Genomic DNA, 17,408 nt, shown 5'->3' with positions numbered 1-17,408 from the left:
GGAAGTATGAAGCCCTGATCCAGAATACTCAGACTTTATTAAAAAATAAAAGGTATAGCAAGGGGAAGGGAAAGGGAAGAAGAAAATATCACAGTAAATGCACTCCATCAAACTGTATTTCAAATATTCTTTCATTCAAAAGTTATAAAGAAAGAATGTGTGCCTCTCCTACCAACAGAAAGGCTGGAAGTCTGTAAACTTTGCCCATCCTTTCTCCTCTGGCGTGGTGTTCTCTGGAGCTGCTGAATCCCATACACTCGATCCAACATCCATGGCAACACAGGGTGCAGGGGGCTTCGAGTTCACAGGCTCAAACACAGCCGTCCATCCAGACCCTAGAGACACAGAACAATGGACTGGAATGCTTAGGAGTTTTCAGAATCTTTGGACATCCCCAAAAGTGATCCCAGAGACAAAAAAGGAAAGAACATCCAATGGCACTCCTTCAAAATCTACAGGAAGCTTCCTGTCTCACACGTTATAGACAATCAGCTTGAAAATCCCTCTTCTGATAAATACTAATGTTATCCACAAGAAAGAAGCATCAATTAAGAAAAAATGACATTATGACTGTCTTCATTCTTTCAGCCAGTGATTTGCAACTGAACTCTAAGTACCTTAGTTTCCTGTCAAAAGCTAAGTGGCGTGGCTTTCAACCATTTCAATCACTAACTGTTTAATTTTGGCAATTACAGGTAAGGAATTGATATATGGATTAAAACCTTTAAGATCACAGAAGTCATCTTGAGCAAAACTAAGAACATAATTTGTTTTTTACGGTCCCAGCCTACTCCTTATTCATTAGAACATACTTCTATTCCTACAAATCACAATTTTTTAAAAAGCATTTTTCAAGACCTTTTTCTCAAGAAAGAGAAAGGATTGCAGAGGCCTGTTGTGCAAACCGATTTGCACGCAACAAAACCGAGAGTAGAAGATGCACCAAGTTTACACTCACTCAAAAATTGAACAAGAATTTGAACCAAAGTCTTTAGAAGGGTAACTAAACTGACGTACACTATCCACAGGTTGCCATTTGTGTTGTTTATACTGGTTCTTCCTAATAAGAATCGAAAATATCTGAGACTACGAAATGGCTGTAGAGAGCTGATTACTGGAATAAATATGCATTATGCTCACAGTTACACCCAGGAAAAGAAACATTTTTAAACTGAAAATACTTTCACCAAACAAGGAATGAATGTTAACATTTTTGTCTCTATTTCAGTTGACCAAATTGGTTTTGCTGACAACACTGTGTGTCTCATGAATTTACATAGCCTTATTTGCATTGTGATCTGGGAAAACCTAGTCCCTCTCCAGCCTTCCTCTAGGCATTGTAAGAATGGGTTTGCAACATGTAAACTAAAATTAGAAAGGCAGTTAGGCAGAAGAGATGCAGCATCTACATGGAGTGTGGAGATACTTGGCAAGGGTCTGCATAAAATTCATAATATAATGTAAGGAGTTAATGTCTTAATACTGCAATAATATTTTGTTCATTAGTATTTGTACTAAAAGAGCTAGTAGTAGTACTGTACTTGTACCTGTGTAGCTGTCTTAGCATAACTGAAGCATCACACTACTATTCTGAAGAAGCTTGGCAGGGCTCAATCTCACTAATATTTCAGAGGCAAAAAATGAAACTGAAATTCACTCTTATCTGCACAGGTGGAATTACAGAATAGCCATAGAAACCAGGCAATTTGCAAACTGCTATTCTGAAGACATGATTGCAGATCTCATCCCACCAGTGGGATGGTGCTGTTTTAAACTCTTTACCTTCAGAGGAGTCAGAGTCTTTCTGCTCAGAAATATTGTTCTTGTTGTTGTTTGCTGAGGAAGGAGGCGGCTGCTGTTCTGTTTCTTCCTCTTCTTCAGAGTCCACACTACCATCATGATCTCCATTCTCAAGATCACTTTTTGATGAACTCTCTGAGGTCTGAGATGCTCCAAATCTAAATCGCAGAACTCAGAATTAGAAAAACCCTTACAGCAGCCAGTTCATCCCTCACCTGCTTCCTCCCTGCCCCAGGGAGAAAACACAAAATGCGAGCTGACCAAGTGATGCTGAATGCCTTTTACAGGGCTTATTTCCCAAAAAGAGACAAAGCTCAGACAGACAATAGCAGGCACTCCTCCAGATACTTCCACTAAAGTCCCTACGTGCTTTACTTGTCAAAATGCATCTACAGAGTTGTAATGGGAAATATGTTGCACTGACATATTAAGGGCTGGATATTGATATGAGCAGACAAAACAGTGGCAAGTGAGGGGAATACTAGTGTAGTATCGACTCTGTGTATGAACAAGACAATCCGTTTATTGATGCTATGCAAATAAACACTAAGGTCTTGGCCATTTTTCCTGTCTCATTTGATCATATTTTCAGACTTAGAATTATAGAAGTAACTTCATTTAATAACTGACTATATCAAAGGGATGAAAGATTGTAAACGATTTGCAATGCCAGAGATGCACCACGGGAGGTCACTCACTCTCATGTAAAACATTACTTTTCCTCTTTCAACATTCTGAAAAAGAATATTCTGTCTACTTCCCTCAGTCTTACTATTCTCTCAGCCTCCTCCTCTTCAAATATGAGGAAAGGAGTAAGTTTTAAGTATTTCGAACTAAGGGTGGGGTTTTTTTTAATTTCTTTGACAATAGACTCAGTAATTAGGTGTTTCCATCATTATTGCACTCCCTAAAATTTGATCTTTGTTTCACATTCAAGACAAACCATCACCTCTTTCTGCGGAAGTGTGACATGGAAAGCACTCTGGTTTCTGTTAGAAAAAGGCCTCACAGCACATAAGTAACAATTAAACATGCACTTAACTGAAATGTACAGTTTCACAGCATTTAGGGGAAAATAAATAAATAATTTAAAAAAAAAAAAAAATTGATCTTTTGTTTTCACCTTACCGTGTTCTTGATTTAACTTGGGTTGCATAGGTTATCTCCTTCTCTTCCCAGATATCTTCTTCTTCCTCATTATCATCAAATTGTTGGATCCGCTCATTGCAGCAGGCTTCAAAGAGGGAAGCATTGGGCTAAAATAATATTAAGAAGAAATCAAATTCCATTAATTCTTTGGAGACAGACACAAGAGCTTCAGTGATGAGGAAGTTCATAGAACAGCATTTGTAAACAACTAATACCATAAAGGTGTTGGCATTTATTTCATTTTACATCCCAAGCTGTGCAACAAGCAATGTTCAGCTGTGGAAGAGTAATAACAGCACAGTGTGCTCAGAAGCAGCAAGCCCATGATAGATAAAGAAACACACACAACAGTTTCTCAGCCTGCACTCCTTCCAAAACAGCAGGAACTCCTGCACGCTGCCTCATAGCTATTCTGTTATGTGAATCTCTCTGCATCCCTCACAGTGGCAGGGATATAAAGTCACTGTAGAAAAAGGCTGGAACAAATGACCTTAAGAATACATTTGCAAACTGACCAGCTTGGAACTTAGAGAATAAAGTGATGCCGTGTATGCAAACTGTCTCGCTTGGACTAACAACCCACAGTGCAATTTCTTTCAATGACTGCATTCTTCCTGACAGAACTGCAAGGAGCTTCTAAGCAAATATGACAACACTTAACTCATGTGCACACACCCCCTGCTTCAAAACATACAACCTTCCATTCTGGAAATTACAGTTTTCAGACACCAGTAAAGTTAGGTATCCGCATAGATATACAAATGGTCTGCCTATTTGAGTGTTCTGGGATCTCTCAATCAAAAGACTTAATGGTGACTTCCAGATGGTGCACAGTCCAAACCAATGGCTGCATTAGAATTCCATCACACACACAAACTGCCTACTCAGAAAAAAAACAAGTTAAGATGAGCGTATAAATAGCTATTGGTGGCTGCAGACTTAGCTGGCAGATTCAAAAAGAAAACAAATTTTCTGTATCTATACAGCACTGTCTAGAGCAGCCAAAAGAGAGAAGAAAAACTCTTTGTAGTACTGTTCAAGTGAAAAAGAAAGTATTTTAAGACTGAGGAAACCTAAGTCTTAGTATTGACAAAAACAAGCTTCTGTCAGGAGATGAGCCTGGAATCACCTCTTTCAGCCACTGTCCAGCTTTTTCAATGAGTACTGATTTAGGTCAATAGAACAGAAAAGGCAAGAAACAGCATGGCAATATTTAGACCCATAAGCCCTCTCTATTTGCAATTTTTCCTAGTCTGTGCATGGAAAGATTATCAAAGTAAAAATAAGGACAATAGATTGACACTGCACAGAGAAAGAAAAAGAGAGAGAGAGAGTCCTTCAATGTAGAGTACTATTTCTGAAGATCCTCACCAAAGCTATGAACTGTAGGGAGATTCTCTGAGGGCACATGTAATGCCCTGAGTTCCTTAACTGGACTCAGCTACAAGGACACCTTTTCATTGACCAAAATAACAACAGCTGATTCAAGCATAACCTTGCCAGAATCTGTCCTATTAAATAAATATCCCAAAACGCCCACTTACACTGTCATCATCTGCATCTATATTGAAGTTTATCTCTGCGATCCTGTCAAAGGGAGCACTGCAAAAAGAAGGGAAAGAAACTTCAGTGATGGCATGGAACAACAAAGCACTTTTGCACCACCAACAAAAGACCAGAGGATAGCTAACCACAGAGACACTCAATGCCTTCTGCATTTGTTCCCTGAATATTCACTTCTGTCTTACGTGCAATGGTCTCCTCTCTTTGAGATGAAAGATTATTTCAGATTTTCATGCTTAGGCCTGATTCAATAACTGAATGAACAACCTTTGTCATTATCTTGATAATATGGTCTTTTGAGGCTTCATGGCAACCACAGCAATGTCTGGCTGTTACTTTGCAAGTCACACGGTACCTATGCAGCACAAAGGCTATCTTAACTTTTTTTACTGGGTCTTTCCAGCTGAACCAAATCATATAGAAAAAACCCAAACTCGTAATTAATTAAAAATAGAAGGAGCTGCACCCAGCTGCTCTGGGATTCCAGTCCTATGTTCACCCAAGAATTCCACTGGGTTCCTCCACATGAGACAAGACCCAGAGAGACTGAATCCTGCACGGTAGGCATATACCCAGAAATATCCAGATGGGATCACACCTGCCTGTTTTAACACGATTACAGTAGCTTCAGGGAATCTTAGTGTACCAGTGGCTCAACAACCCCAACGCATTACTAAGACATGAATGCTGCAAAAATCATTAAATATCACAATTTCCGATTTGCACCCAAGAGAGTCTACTGTAAGAACAGCAGAGGGTGCTACAGGCCAAAAAACTCCAACCTACTAGCACAGTTTGGGTCAATGCAGTATTTTTTCACCATATCTAGGTACCTCTGAGTTTGGACAGTGTTACTTTCTTTTAAACAAGACTGTTCAGTTAGCAAAAAAATACTGTCATGCAAATCACCAGGACATTGAAACATGAATAATATTTCCTAAAATATTCAAATTCCTATCTGCAACAGTTTTCAACAGCTGGAAAACAGATGACAGGGAGCACCACTCAGAATGTTCAATGCCAGAACAGTTCTGTAGTATATTCCTCCTTTTGTAATCACGAATACAGAGAAGGCTAGCACATCCCAGTTACAGATTTTGTTCAGTTTCATGTTCATTTTAAAATGGACATTACTACCTTCAGCAGCTCCTCACATAAGTTAAGACTTCCCCTCCACTTACACATACACAAGTTCAATATTTGCTGCTATTTGATAAGAAGTTAAAAGTGTATTTTATTTTTTTAAAAATGTGGAGAACTAAGTAATCCATGTTCCATTGAACTCTCGTTCTAGTCTGGAACTTTTTGGCCTTATTAAAGTTCTGGACATCTACAGTGCTCATAAAGAAAAAAGACAGGAAAAGCTGGACTCCAAAATCTTTCTCCATGTTAGAATACAGCTCCCAACTATTTGGCAAACACCTTAATGGAGCTCCTATGACCCTAGGGATCTTATGACTCTCTACTTTGATTCATCCTTGAAAGCAACTCTGAAGCAGCCAAACTATTTCCACATTGTCATTTTATTTGAGGTATTTCATGGAGCCCAGTAGTTGCTAAAAATATGATCTGAGCAGAACCAGCAAAAGAATCCTCAATAAATCAGATCTGGAGCAGCTGAAGAGTTGGAGCAAACTGGCATGCCCAGAGCTTTCTGGGCTAAAAGTTTCCAGTTTCTGTCAGGATTCCAAGATATCAGGTTCCCACAGTTCTTTGCAGAGCAGACCCAACATTTGCTGGCCCATAAGTATCAGCCCTAGGATGGTATGTACAGCAGGTACTGCCACATACGCTCCCTGTCACCTCGGATGACAAATAATTCCTTTGACTGAGATGAACATTGCCATGAGATGAAAGCGAATGGGCAAAACCGTCGAGCAGGAAACACACTGGGTATCCTCCTGGAGCACTTTTCTGTCAATAACTGTATACTAAACGGTTACAATTTCTGAACCATTATGGACAAGCGAGATAATTACAGATGCAGTAATTTTGTTAGGTACAGTTTTTAAGGTGAGAAGATGAGCTGCAGTTTTAATTAGATTACAGTAGTTCTATAAAAGCAGCACAAATTCCAAACACTGAATTCAGCAAGTCGCGTAACATTAAATCCACCTATATCTGCCTTCTTTGAACTGTTATTTGCTCCTGCCTTATCTATGTTTCCTTTTTCAGAGGAGAGAAAATGGCTAAATTTTTCCATGGGCTTCAGAACACTAGTCTTTCTACTCCTGATTTCAATAAGGACTTAATGCCACTGGAGAATATCTGTATAATTGCCTAGAGTAAGCTCTAATGCTTTGCCTTCTGTGCAATTAAATTTATTCTAGAACATGGCTGGATAATAATTGTGTGTTTTATTAAAAATATTTCTCTTCAAAATGAAGAAAACTCTTTTCCTTGGTTCTAAAACTGTCTTTGGAGATCAGGGTGGACTCCTATAAAAAGAAAAAAAGGTCAGCTGTTTTCCAAGCCATTGATCAGTCTTCTGTTTGTTTCAAGCCAGAGGAGGTACACAGTGAGGTTCATTTTAAAACCTGAACCAAAAGAAGAAAGATTAGATGCAAAGAGGCTTAAATGCTACATATAAGCCTCTTGAAGTTTTATAAACTTACTTGATATTATCATCCTGGTCTGCAAACTCCTCATCGTTAAACCCAAACTGATCCACAAAGTTAGCTGTCATCTGCTGGATCTGGTACTCAGAGAAGGCCTGAGCAACGGAACCCAAAAAGAGCTATCATTAAGGTGTCCAAAGATATTCAGTTAAGCTGGCTGAAAACACATATTCTAGGAAAGCATTAGTATCATAGAAAACTGACGAATTTTGAGAAATCATCTACTCCAACCCGCTTTCTCAAAGCGGGATCAAACAGACTTCTGCAAGTCCTGGACAGATGCTTCTCTCATCTGCTCTTAACTTCTTCCAAAGAGAGTTATGAAATTTTCCCAGTAAACCATTTGTTGGCTTCATTATTCTATTAAAATGTTGTATTGGGTTTTTTCATTTGTTTGTTTTCCCCTGATGCAATATGAAATTTACCTTACTGCAATATAAACCCACCACTGACATCAAGAAGGTACTTTTCACTTCCTCTAAACCCCTCTTCCTTGTTGGATGAGGCATATGTCTCTGTATAATCTTGTCTTCTCTTGACCAAGTGGACCAAATTCTTTCAACTTTTCTTCATGTGTCATGTTCTACACCTCCAATCATTCTCATTGTTATCCTCTACCTTACCTTTTGCTAATAAAAATCACTTTTGAAGTTCACTGCCTCCAACTGGATGTTCACCAAGGAGAATGGGAAAATTATTCCATATGTCTTTGAGGCAACACTCCCACCTATCACATGTTTGGTTTCCTGCAGCAGCTTGGGTCTTCTCTTTTTTTGCTTGCACCTCAGGATAATTGCCCAGATATGCTTTTGGTCACATTCTTGCCTTGTCATCCACGCCTCGTTCTCTATTTATGAAAAGGATTGCTTCTGCCTCCAAACAGACTCTCACACTTCCTCTTATGCACTGCATTATTATTTTTTCAACCTTCCTATTTGGAGGATAATTCTGAATACTGGTAGGTAGCCCACTCCAGCTACAGCTAAGTAATTCAAATATGCATCTCTGCAGCTGCATTTTGTCATGACTCCACTGCAGGTGATATGAAGTACCCATGTTCCTGTCTGAGGAGTTCTGCAGGCTCCTGTCAATATTTCTATTGATACTTGTCACAGTAAAAGACAAAACAATTTTTTTTATTTTTTTTTTTTTTACAAAGACAATGCATTTTTCCTTTTTTAATGCGCTTTCTAAGTATCAGCTGAGGAAAAGAAAGGTATTTGTAACATCAGAGTAGGCAGTTAGAGTATTTGGACAAAAGAATAACTATAAACTATTTTCAGCTCATTTTTACCCTTAACTAGATTTCAGATCGAGATTGTTTTTTTACTCCCCATAGGTAGCTTCCTACCAAAAAGGTTGAAACTTATACGTTCTGCTAATGTTCTTTATGTTCTCAGCATCAAAAAAGGTTGGAAGAACTTGTCTAAATATTTCATCCTGAAAAGCAGCTTCCATATATTTGATGGAGCTTTAACAGAGTACCTCAGATTTTGAGGATCCTGAGATCTTTGCTAAATGCAGATGAACCCTTAATTACCTCTGTTTCTTCCTGCGTCAAGGGCTTTTACCGCTCTTACTGCTCCTGCTTACTGTTCTTTACTGCTAACATTTTAGTATAGCTCTTTCAGTTTTTAATATTAGACTGCATAGCCCAAGAGGAAGCAGAACCCCACTATCAGCTCCAATTCTACTGCAAGTAGGTGATGCACACTACCTTGTTGGCTGGGAACTACAGCAACTCCCTGCAACTGGTCTACAAACTCAGGATGACCCAGCCCCCTAGTGTGGAAAGAACCAGGAAAAGAGCAAGAAATATGCAGAGCCTCACAGAAATGTGAGACACATCATGTATCTGGGACTTGCATGCAGTCTGAGCCAAATTTATTCCCAACTGGAGTCTAGACTGAAGTCTGCCACGTAACTAACTACATTGGAAAAACACAAAAGAGCTGAACACACTGACAAAGAATAAAATTTAGGAAGCTGCTCTATACTAGGACGGATTAAGGGTGAATCAGAGAAGCAAGCTTCCCAGGAATAGTGAAGAGCATGTGTCAACTCACCTGCTGGAGAGAGAGTTCATTGGGAAAAGCACTCTCAATGTCTTCATCCTCACTGGAAGAGTGCAGATGGTGAGTGCTCACCTGAAAAAAGTACAAAAAAATAAGCACAAGTGAAAGCTAAGAAAGCTCAAATACTTTCATTCTGTAAATACGATCAAAGACCAAACTCCCCAGAAGACAGGAACTGTCCCAATGAATAACACAGAAACGTGGACTATAGTTTACCACCATGTATCAGAGCTGCTGCTGCTTGAAGAACTATTATGGGATATGTTTTCTACAAACACTCTGCCTTTGTAAGCTTACGTCATAAAAACAAGCAAAAGAAGAAAAAAACCCCAGAAATAGAACTTTTTTTTTAGTTAAAGAAAGTCCAGAAGATAGCAGGCCTATCTGAAATATGCACAATATCACTGTTCTCACCAAATCCACTGTATTCCTCCTGTTTGTTTCCGTCAGCGTCTCTTCTACAAAACTCTCCCATCTCCCCCTGCAATCTTCAGGTAGCTCTGTAATAAAAGGTCACCATAAAGATTACCACAACTCAATGAGAAGGGATCAAAGCCAGTCACTTAGCCCCACTGGTTACCTGGAAGTTTTTGAGCAGACACATACAACTGCACATGAGCTAAGTAATGCATGCATTATGTAAGTGCTCTGTAAAGTGAATTACATTTTACTCATGATTTTATAAAAATGGTAAATTCTGCAGAGAAAGGAACATCTTTCATTAGGCCAACCAGTAAGATATCACTGGTCTTAACAATCTTGACACACTTGTGGAATTACAGTGGGCTAAAGATACAAAACTTTTACTACAACTTTCTGAAAACAAGCATACAAGTGACTCAAGTTCTACTCTTTTCTTCTTTTTCTTTCATGGGGATTGTGGTGGGTTGACCCCAGCCAGCAACTAAGCACCCACCCAGCTGCTCGCTCACTCCACCCCACAGCAGGATGGAGGAAAGAACTGGAAGACCGTAAGTGAGAAAAACTCATGGGTGGAGATAAAGAAAATTTAATAAGTGGAGAAAAGAAGGAAAAAATAAAACCCAAACCAAGTGATCAAAGGCACTCTCTCACCGCCTCCCACCAGCCAGCCTCTGAGCAGGAGCTACCGCGGAAAGACTGTCCCCCCAATTCCTACTGCTGAGAACATGGCATGGAATAGCCCTTCAGACAGTCCAAGTCAGCTGTCTGGCTGTGTCCCCCCCCAGCCTCTTGTCCACCCCCATCTGTCCCCCAGGGTGGGGACAGAGTGGGTAAAGAAAGAGCCTTGGTGCTGCGCAAGCACTGCTCAGGAATAGCTAAAATAGTGGTGTGTTATCCACACCGTTTTAGTCACAAATCCAAAACACAGCACTGCACAGCTGCTATGAATAAAGTTACCTTCATCCCAGCCAGACCCAGTGCAGTAAAACAATGGAGAGAAATAAACAGGACTTGTGAAACTTTCAGACTTTACTAAAATATTTCTAACTTCCCAATTTTCATGTAGATATGACAACACACCAAGTTACTATATTACCATTTGGTATGTTTGTTAGAAGCCAAAAATGGAAACTCAAATCATATTTGTGCTCATTGTTTCCCATAATAGATGCAGAAGCAAAATCTTATTTCCTCTCACACAAAAATGTCAGATAGAACTAGTTCTCAAAATAAAGTCCAATGAAGTTACGATGGACAACACCTGGCAATGTGAGTATCTCCAACAAAGTGGAGATATAGGGCCTCTGTGATCATTTACTCTTGTGTCTCTCTTCCTCTCAGACAGGTATAAGAATAAGGGAGTATAGAAACACCACTTATAAACTCCACCCTAGAATGCTGTAAGTAAGCACTATAAACACGCATATAAATCCAGAAGAAAAGAAGCGTTCTTTAGCACAAAAAGGTCACCTTCAGTCTCTGGTTGCAAAACCAAAGCTTCGACAATTTCAGTGTAGTTGTATGAAAACAAAGAGCAACCAAATTTGGTCCAGACATTTTTTTAAGTTATGGGAAATTGTGATATTTAACTTGAAATTCTTTTCATTATAAAAGGGACCCCCATGAAATACATGCAATAAAAGTCCTTCCAAAAGGTCTGCAAGGGTTATTTAATCAAAGAAAAAAAAAAAAAAAGGAATGGAGAAAGGAGCATGTACCTTTAATGAACTCACTAATTTGAGTCTGCATGGGGCCCTTCTCCATATTCTGTACTACAGCGTTGGCTATCCGGGTGAGGTGGCCCATATTGCCTCGCCTCATTCCACCTTCTGCCCTGAAAAGAGAAAACAGCCAGTAGCAACATAACCAGGCACCAGGAATCGCAGGGTCACAGTCATAACCGCTTTCATAATCTAGACATGCTAAGAGTTCCCCACTGTTGCAACAGTCTGACATATGTACACATTACTCCAAGCAGGGTTAGTATAGAAGATGCAACAGAGAATCAAGCAGGAATGCCCTCTGCTCATGCAGGCAGGACACAGGATGAGTTTACGCAGAACAAATGAACCTTTCTGCATTTTTTCATGTATTGAGAGGGAAACTGATCACTCATCCAGTTCAGAATACACTAGATAAAATTTAAGCCAGTTACAAAGAGGAAGCTACTAAGGTACTTTGAAAGACTACTGCAGAAATAAATAATGTGATTATAATTTCCACTAAAGAAAACTCACAGCAGTAAGAATTTATATCACTACTACTGAAAAATCTTTAGAGTTTTACTTGCGATTGAAGTATTAAGCAGATGAATTCAAGAGAACAAAGGACACTAACCTACAACCATTAGATTTCCCCCTTTCAAAAAAATATAAGAAGCCAACACTAAGTCCAAGTAGTCTCTAAGTTACTTTGAATCTTCATCAGTTCTCCTTCACTGGATAGCGAAGAAGCAATCTTTGGAAGGTTGACTCAAGCCACCACAAATAAAATTGGTGGGTCAGAATCAAACTAAACAAAAAGAAATCCCTTACAAACAGGATGACAAGAAGCTTCCACCTCACGTTACTAAGTCTCCAGCTGTAAAACAAGGGTTTCCTTCCTAGATGCTAACAGAGCCAATGCATAATAATAAAGACTTTTATTTTTCCTTGGGAGAGAGGAAGACACTAAATATACCAGAGTTAATTTTGAGCTGGTATGCTGTGCTCACATAAATTCTTCTCTGCCCTTGCTGGGGGGATTTGTGTGCAGCAGTCTAAGCTGACAGGTCAAATACAGCAAAGCTATCGGACAGTTATCAGCTCGTCTGTATCAGCAGTTACAGCTACATTTCAAGTTGGTTTTTTTTTTTCTTTATGACCTCCACACGCATTGGAAAGTGTGATCAGCACCTCCTGAATCTCTAAAAAGGATAAGTTTATACTGAAATTATCTCAGGCTTTCCCCTAATGCTGGAGCTGAACATATGCAGGTGAGGAGACTAGACGGTTTGGAAAAAAACCCTACGTCTTGCCCCTCCACATGTTCCTGTAGCAAAAAACAGAGTACAAAGCCAATACAAACTATATCTGTACGTATGTCCTATAATAAGGACAGCAGTCTAACCGCAAATTCAGCGTTTAGAACTATTCAAATAAAACAAACACCTGGAAATGAGTTCCAAACGCTAAGCTACAGCCTTTTGCACACAGGCTCGTGGCAATTTCTTTCACACCTCAAACCAACAAGAGAGCAAACAGCCCCAGCCCAGATCCACGGCACTGCTGAGCGCCTCGGCTGCACTGGTCCTGCCATGAGCCCAGAGCCACCCCCCAGCACCACTGTCCTCGGGTCAGAGCCTGCCTGCACCAGGGCAGCCGGGAACACGGGGTCCCCACGTACCCCCAGGACCACGCAGGCACACCCAGAGGCAGGTTACAGCAGCACTTCATCAGAGACCTGCAAAGAGCTGCACGAGAGGACAAAAACCCGTGCATAGCTGGGGCGAAGGCACACGGCACTGTCCTATTGCTCTCTACAGAAACGCATGTTTTCCAGCACACTTGCAAAGCTCAGCTTTCTCAAAAATTTAAAGTGCACAGCGATAAAAGCAGCATACAGCAATGTTGTATCCGTCGTCTTTGGTTGTATACTCTGGGAGGACCTATACAACATTTTTTCTGAGTTGAGCAGTCCTTAACACGCTGCTGGAATGCAGCCAGCAAACATGCAAGATTAACTTTTATTTCAACACTTCCAAATACTTTTTATCAACCATGCCACAACTGGTGGTTACTACATTTACATGAATAGCAAGGCAACAGTAAACGGATGTTTCCTATAAACTCACACTGATGACCAGACTTACTTTATTTTAAATTCTAATCACCTAGGCAGATCAAATGGACTGCAGTAAAAGAATTATGTGGGTTACCTAGAAGTTAAATTCTAGTAGTTATAAAGTCCTTCATCAAGAACATATGGAATAACTGAAACTAAGAGAACCCAAGGAGAAATTCCATGATCCAAGAGGAAAATATATTACCACCATTCTTGCTGATGATTTTTAAGAAATAATTCCCAAGCTCTCAATTTGGAATCTCTACCCCTGGGGCTCTCAGTGCTTGACTCCATCTCCTCACTGAGTGCATGCAATAATCTTCATATAAACTCAAACTTCTTAAAGCACACCATCTGAGATACCTCTTGTTAACTCAGTATTTTTTTCTTGCCATTAAAATTCTTTCCAGTGTGGTGACTGGAACTGTTTGGCATGAAGTATGTATGAGCTCTAGTTCCTATCTAATTTAATTAGGAAAACTCTTAAGCAGCAACCACAGATATTTCTGTTACCTACAAAACTGTGCACAATGATAGTTGTGCAATGAAACTATCAGAAAAATTTGTTATCAACAGCCCAAGGGGTTGCCAGAGGGAAAAAAAACCAAACAAAAAAACCCCAACAAACCCAAACCAAACAAAAAAAAAGCAAACCAAAACCCAACCCACCAATTATGGCCTGACAGTAAGCCTAAAATAATTACTTTGGGAATACAAAGCACTTTGAAGTCACAAAGACCTCAAAATAGCGAGGGAGGACCAAAACGCTTAGATAGACAAAGAAACAGAGGCCTAGATAATATTTTCACTCTAATATGTTTTAGGGTTTTTTTAATTATTTCATTCTTATAATCATTGCAATCAGCATGAAATCCAACTGTTTTATGAAGTTAGAATATTAAAGTGGGGCAAATCTGGGGCAAAAATGCTTGCCCACCTCAGTTTCCACACAGCTGCTCACTTTAAGAAGAATATAATTATGCATTTAAGGAAAAAAAAAAAAAAAAAAGAAAGAAGTTAATATGCTATGTAATTTCCTGAGAAAGCAAGAAAGAAGCATATTGTGTGTTTGGGTTGAGATGTTATAAACATTAAAAAAAATAATCATGCTTTCAAATTATATGCCTATTTGGTGAATTTGTTGTTTAACATGCAAATAATCCTAATTACAAATCACAACCAAAATCCAAATCATTTTAGACACCATTAAGTTGTAAATTATCCAAACAATTGAAAGAATATTTCAAGGCAATATTCTAATCTGCAGCCTTAGAACAAAGGCCTTCTGAACCCAAAATCCCTTACTGTATTTTGTCATTGGCTTCCCAGGCATCCAATATCCTTTGTACTAGGCAGCATTTCTGGAACAGCTAGAGGGGAGAAAAAAAAAAAAAAAAAGAAGAGATAGGAAGAACATTTCAAAAGTTTGCCAAAGTAAGACTCATGCCTTAGGAAGTCTGTACTGAACTATAGTTACTTTTGTTCATTCCTTCACTCCTACTGAACAAGAACTTAAAGTTCAGCACTTATCTTTCCCAAGAGCTCAAGTTTCTTCTTTCTCAATTTTTTTCTCAAGAGGATCCAGGGAAAACAGCAATACCTATAAACATCTTCAGCCTGCTTTTGGGCTTCACATGAGCAGTAATAAAGAACATTGTTGTCATTTTACAAACATAACAAAAAGTTGTCATCATTGGGGCCACAATCCAGAAGCTAAAACGTAGTTAACTAGTTGTAGTTACTATTTTTTTTTGTCCAAAGTTTATATGCATCTTTACTAAAAAAAATTAAATAATAATGGATTCACAAACCCATTAAATGAGATGGGTGGTATGTTTATTTTGTAATTGGATGCTAAAAACAAATGTACAATAGCAAATACACTTCCATCCAGAACTGACAGAACCAAGTTATATCTAGACACTTTAAAATAAACTCCATGCTCTTGAACAGTTAGTCATACCATTTTCTTGTTAATGCATATGCAGACTGAATCAATCCGTCTAAAATTCTCAGGTGACACAACGAGACTTACATGAGTAACCATGATATTCTCGGTATTGTTTTCTGGAGTCTCTAAGTTCTCTGTAGCCACATTTCCATTCAGCACCTCTTCTTTGCTTTCTAGGTCATTAGTAATAGTTTTTCCCTCTTGCACAGAGTGTGAGAGAATAGCTGCTATGGACAATTCCACTTGGAAATGCAAAAAGTTATTCCATGTGTATTTAAAAAATAAGTCCTGGAAAAAAAATGAGAAAAAAATTCACTCTAGATGTATCTTACTATTTTTAACAATCAAATGATATTAGAACACTACCCAACTAGTTGTTTAATCAGCAATTCCACTAAAACAATTTTACTTATATGCCTCAGTATCCACTTATAGTTGAATGTGCTTTGTTTGCTCTGCTGTAATGTATACTCTCCTATAAACTGAGGACACTGGAAATACTCTCATACACAGCTAGGGCTCACAGCACAGACACACTGAAAAAAAAAGTTATCTATTCTGTGGCTGAATTAATCATAAGAAAAATATTAACTAAATAATTTCTAAGTATAAAAATAATTTTCTGAAAGACTGCCCAGGTTATATCGGCAGTTTTCAGAACACGTCCCTGTTCACAGCTAGACAAAAAAGATCACCCCTCAGTATTATGCGAGCTGATACACACAACATACCCAAGCTTTCTCAATAACCAGACTATTTTGCATACGCACTACTGAACTCCTGTAACAATTTGAAGCATGAGGTTCAGTTCAAAATACTAAGCATCTGTATTCGTATTACAAGAGCTATTCTAAGGATGGATGTTCCTACTTTCAGCAGATTAGAAAAATAATTAGACACTGGCACACATAAAACAAACTACCTTGCACTGAACAGATGAAAAGAGAAAGCAAAAATGTTCCCAGTTTAAAGTTATGCCCCCTCTCCCCATACACAGTGTCACACTGTATTACTCACAAGTAATAAATTCATGGTACTGAGTCTGCATAGTTCCTGATTAATACTGGGAGTGTTTGTGTGAAGCAGAGCAGCTATTAGACGAGATCCATGAAGACGAGCATTCCCCAGTGGCTCCTCCAAGACACCAATTGTAGTTAGGATTGCTGTTTTCTATCAGAGAAAGAGATAATGAGTACCTCAGCGAAGACCAACATTTCCTTTCCTCGAGTGTGTATGCACAATGATTTGACTAAACATAAATAGTTCATTTCATAAATATTCTCTTCAAGTAAACCTAAACCATTTTCCCACACAGAGGACAGTGTCGTGCAACCACTGTGAGACTTCTACTTCCAAAACCGAAGATTAAAATCAAAATATCCACTAACTAAAAGTTCCTTTCTCTTCACCCCTTAACCATCTTTACACAAGCCACCAGTCCCAACGTGTCTCTACTTCTTGGTTTTACTCGAATACAATGGCTTTCAAAATTCCTACTGCCTAGTCCCTAAGCACCTGAATTCTAAACTTTAAGCGTGCATTTTTCTTCAAAAGATGTTTGCTGGTTCCAGCATATGGCACTTTCAGAAAATATCCAGGAAGCCTGTGTGTAAGGAAAGGGAAACCCTGAAATGCAGGTCAGAAGCCATTTGCTCCTGAGAAAGGCTGAGATGCCCTACCTTGGGAGGGCTGAGCAGCAGCTGGTGGAAATCTTTTAGCCTTGGTTCAATACCATGTAAGATGCTGCTATTGACAGTGTAAGACCTTTCAAATCCCTGAGTGTATGAGTCCATCAGTCCTTCCACCCTGTAAAGAAGAAAAGCACAACAGTTAAGATTTGACAAAATCTTAAAATGGTCTCCAGTCACACTGTCCATATTGGTCATTTTCTCTTGAAAAATAGCTATGAATATGAAAAATAATAATGTTCAGCTAATGAATATATTTACATAACTACTTATATTAATATATCATTTACAAGATGATATTCACATAACAAAACTGTGA

At 38.9% G+C, this 17,408-nt stretch overlaps 1 protein-coding gene across 4 annotated transcripts in view; it reads right to left on the bottom strand.

Annotated features, from left to right (window-relative positions):
* The window catches only part of PPP6R2 (protein phosphatase 6 regulatory subunit 2), a 109,683-nt gene that overhangs the window by 15,866 nt on the left and 76,409 nt on the right, over positions 1 to 17,408 (bottom strand). For all 4 annotated transcript variants that reach the window (XM_052790366.1, XM_052790368.1, XM_052790365.1 and 1 more), the window contains 12 exons: positions 17,081 to 17,207; positions 16,419 to 16,571; positions 15,486 to 15,689; positions 14,756 to 14,820; positions 11,347 to 11,462; positions 9,620 to 9,705; positions 9,197 to 9,277; positions 7,128 to 7,225; positions 4,494 to 4,551; positions 2,929 to 3,056; positions 1,783 to 1,958; positions 173 to 335 (listed from right to left, as the gene is read on the bottom strand). In XM_052790366.1, coding sequence (XP_052646326.1) covers positions 173 to 335; positions 1,783 to 1,958; positions 2,929 to 3,056; positions 4,494 to 4,551; positions 7,128 to 7,225; positions 9,197 to 9,277; positions 9,620 to 9,705; positions 11,347 to 11,462; positions 14,756 to 14,820; positions 15,486 to 15,689; positions 16,419 to 16,571; positions 17,081 to 17,207 — 1,455 coding nt within the window. The remainder of the gene's footprint in view (positions 1 to 172; positions 336 to 1,782; positions 1,959 to 2,928; positions 3,057 to 4,493; positions 4,552 to 7,127; positions 7,226 to 9,196; positions 9,278 to 9,619; positions 9,706 to 11,346; positions 11,463 to 14,755; positions 14,821 to 15,485; positions 15,690 to 16,418; positions 16,572 to 17,080; positions 17,208 to 17,408) is intronic.

Source organism: Harpia harpyja, chromosome 6, assembly GCF_026419915.1.
Source record: "Harpia harpyja isolate bHarHar1 chromosome 6, bHarHar1 primary haplotype, whole genome shotgun sequence".
NCBI lineage: Eukaryota > Metazoa > Chordata > Aves > Accipitriformes > Accipitridae > Harpia > Harpia harpyja.
The sequence above is the reverse complement of the archived record's forward strand: the minus strand, read 5'-3'. Positions and strand labels throughout refer to the sequence as shown.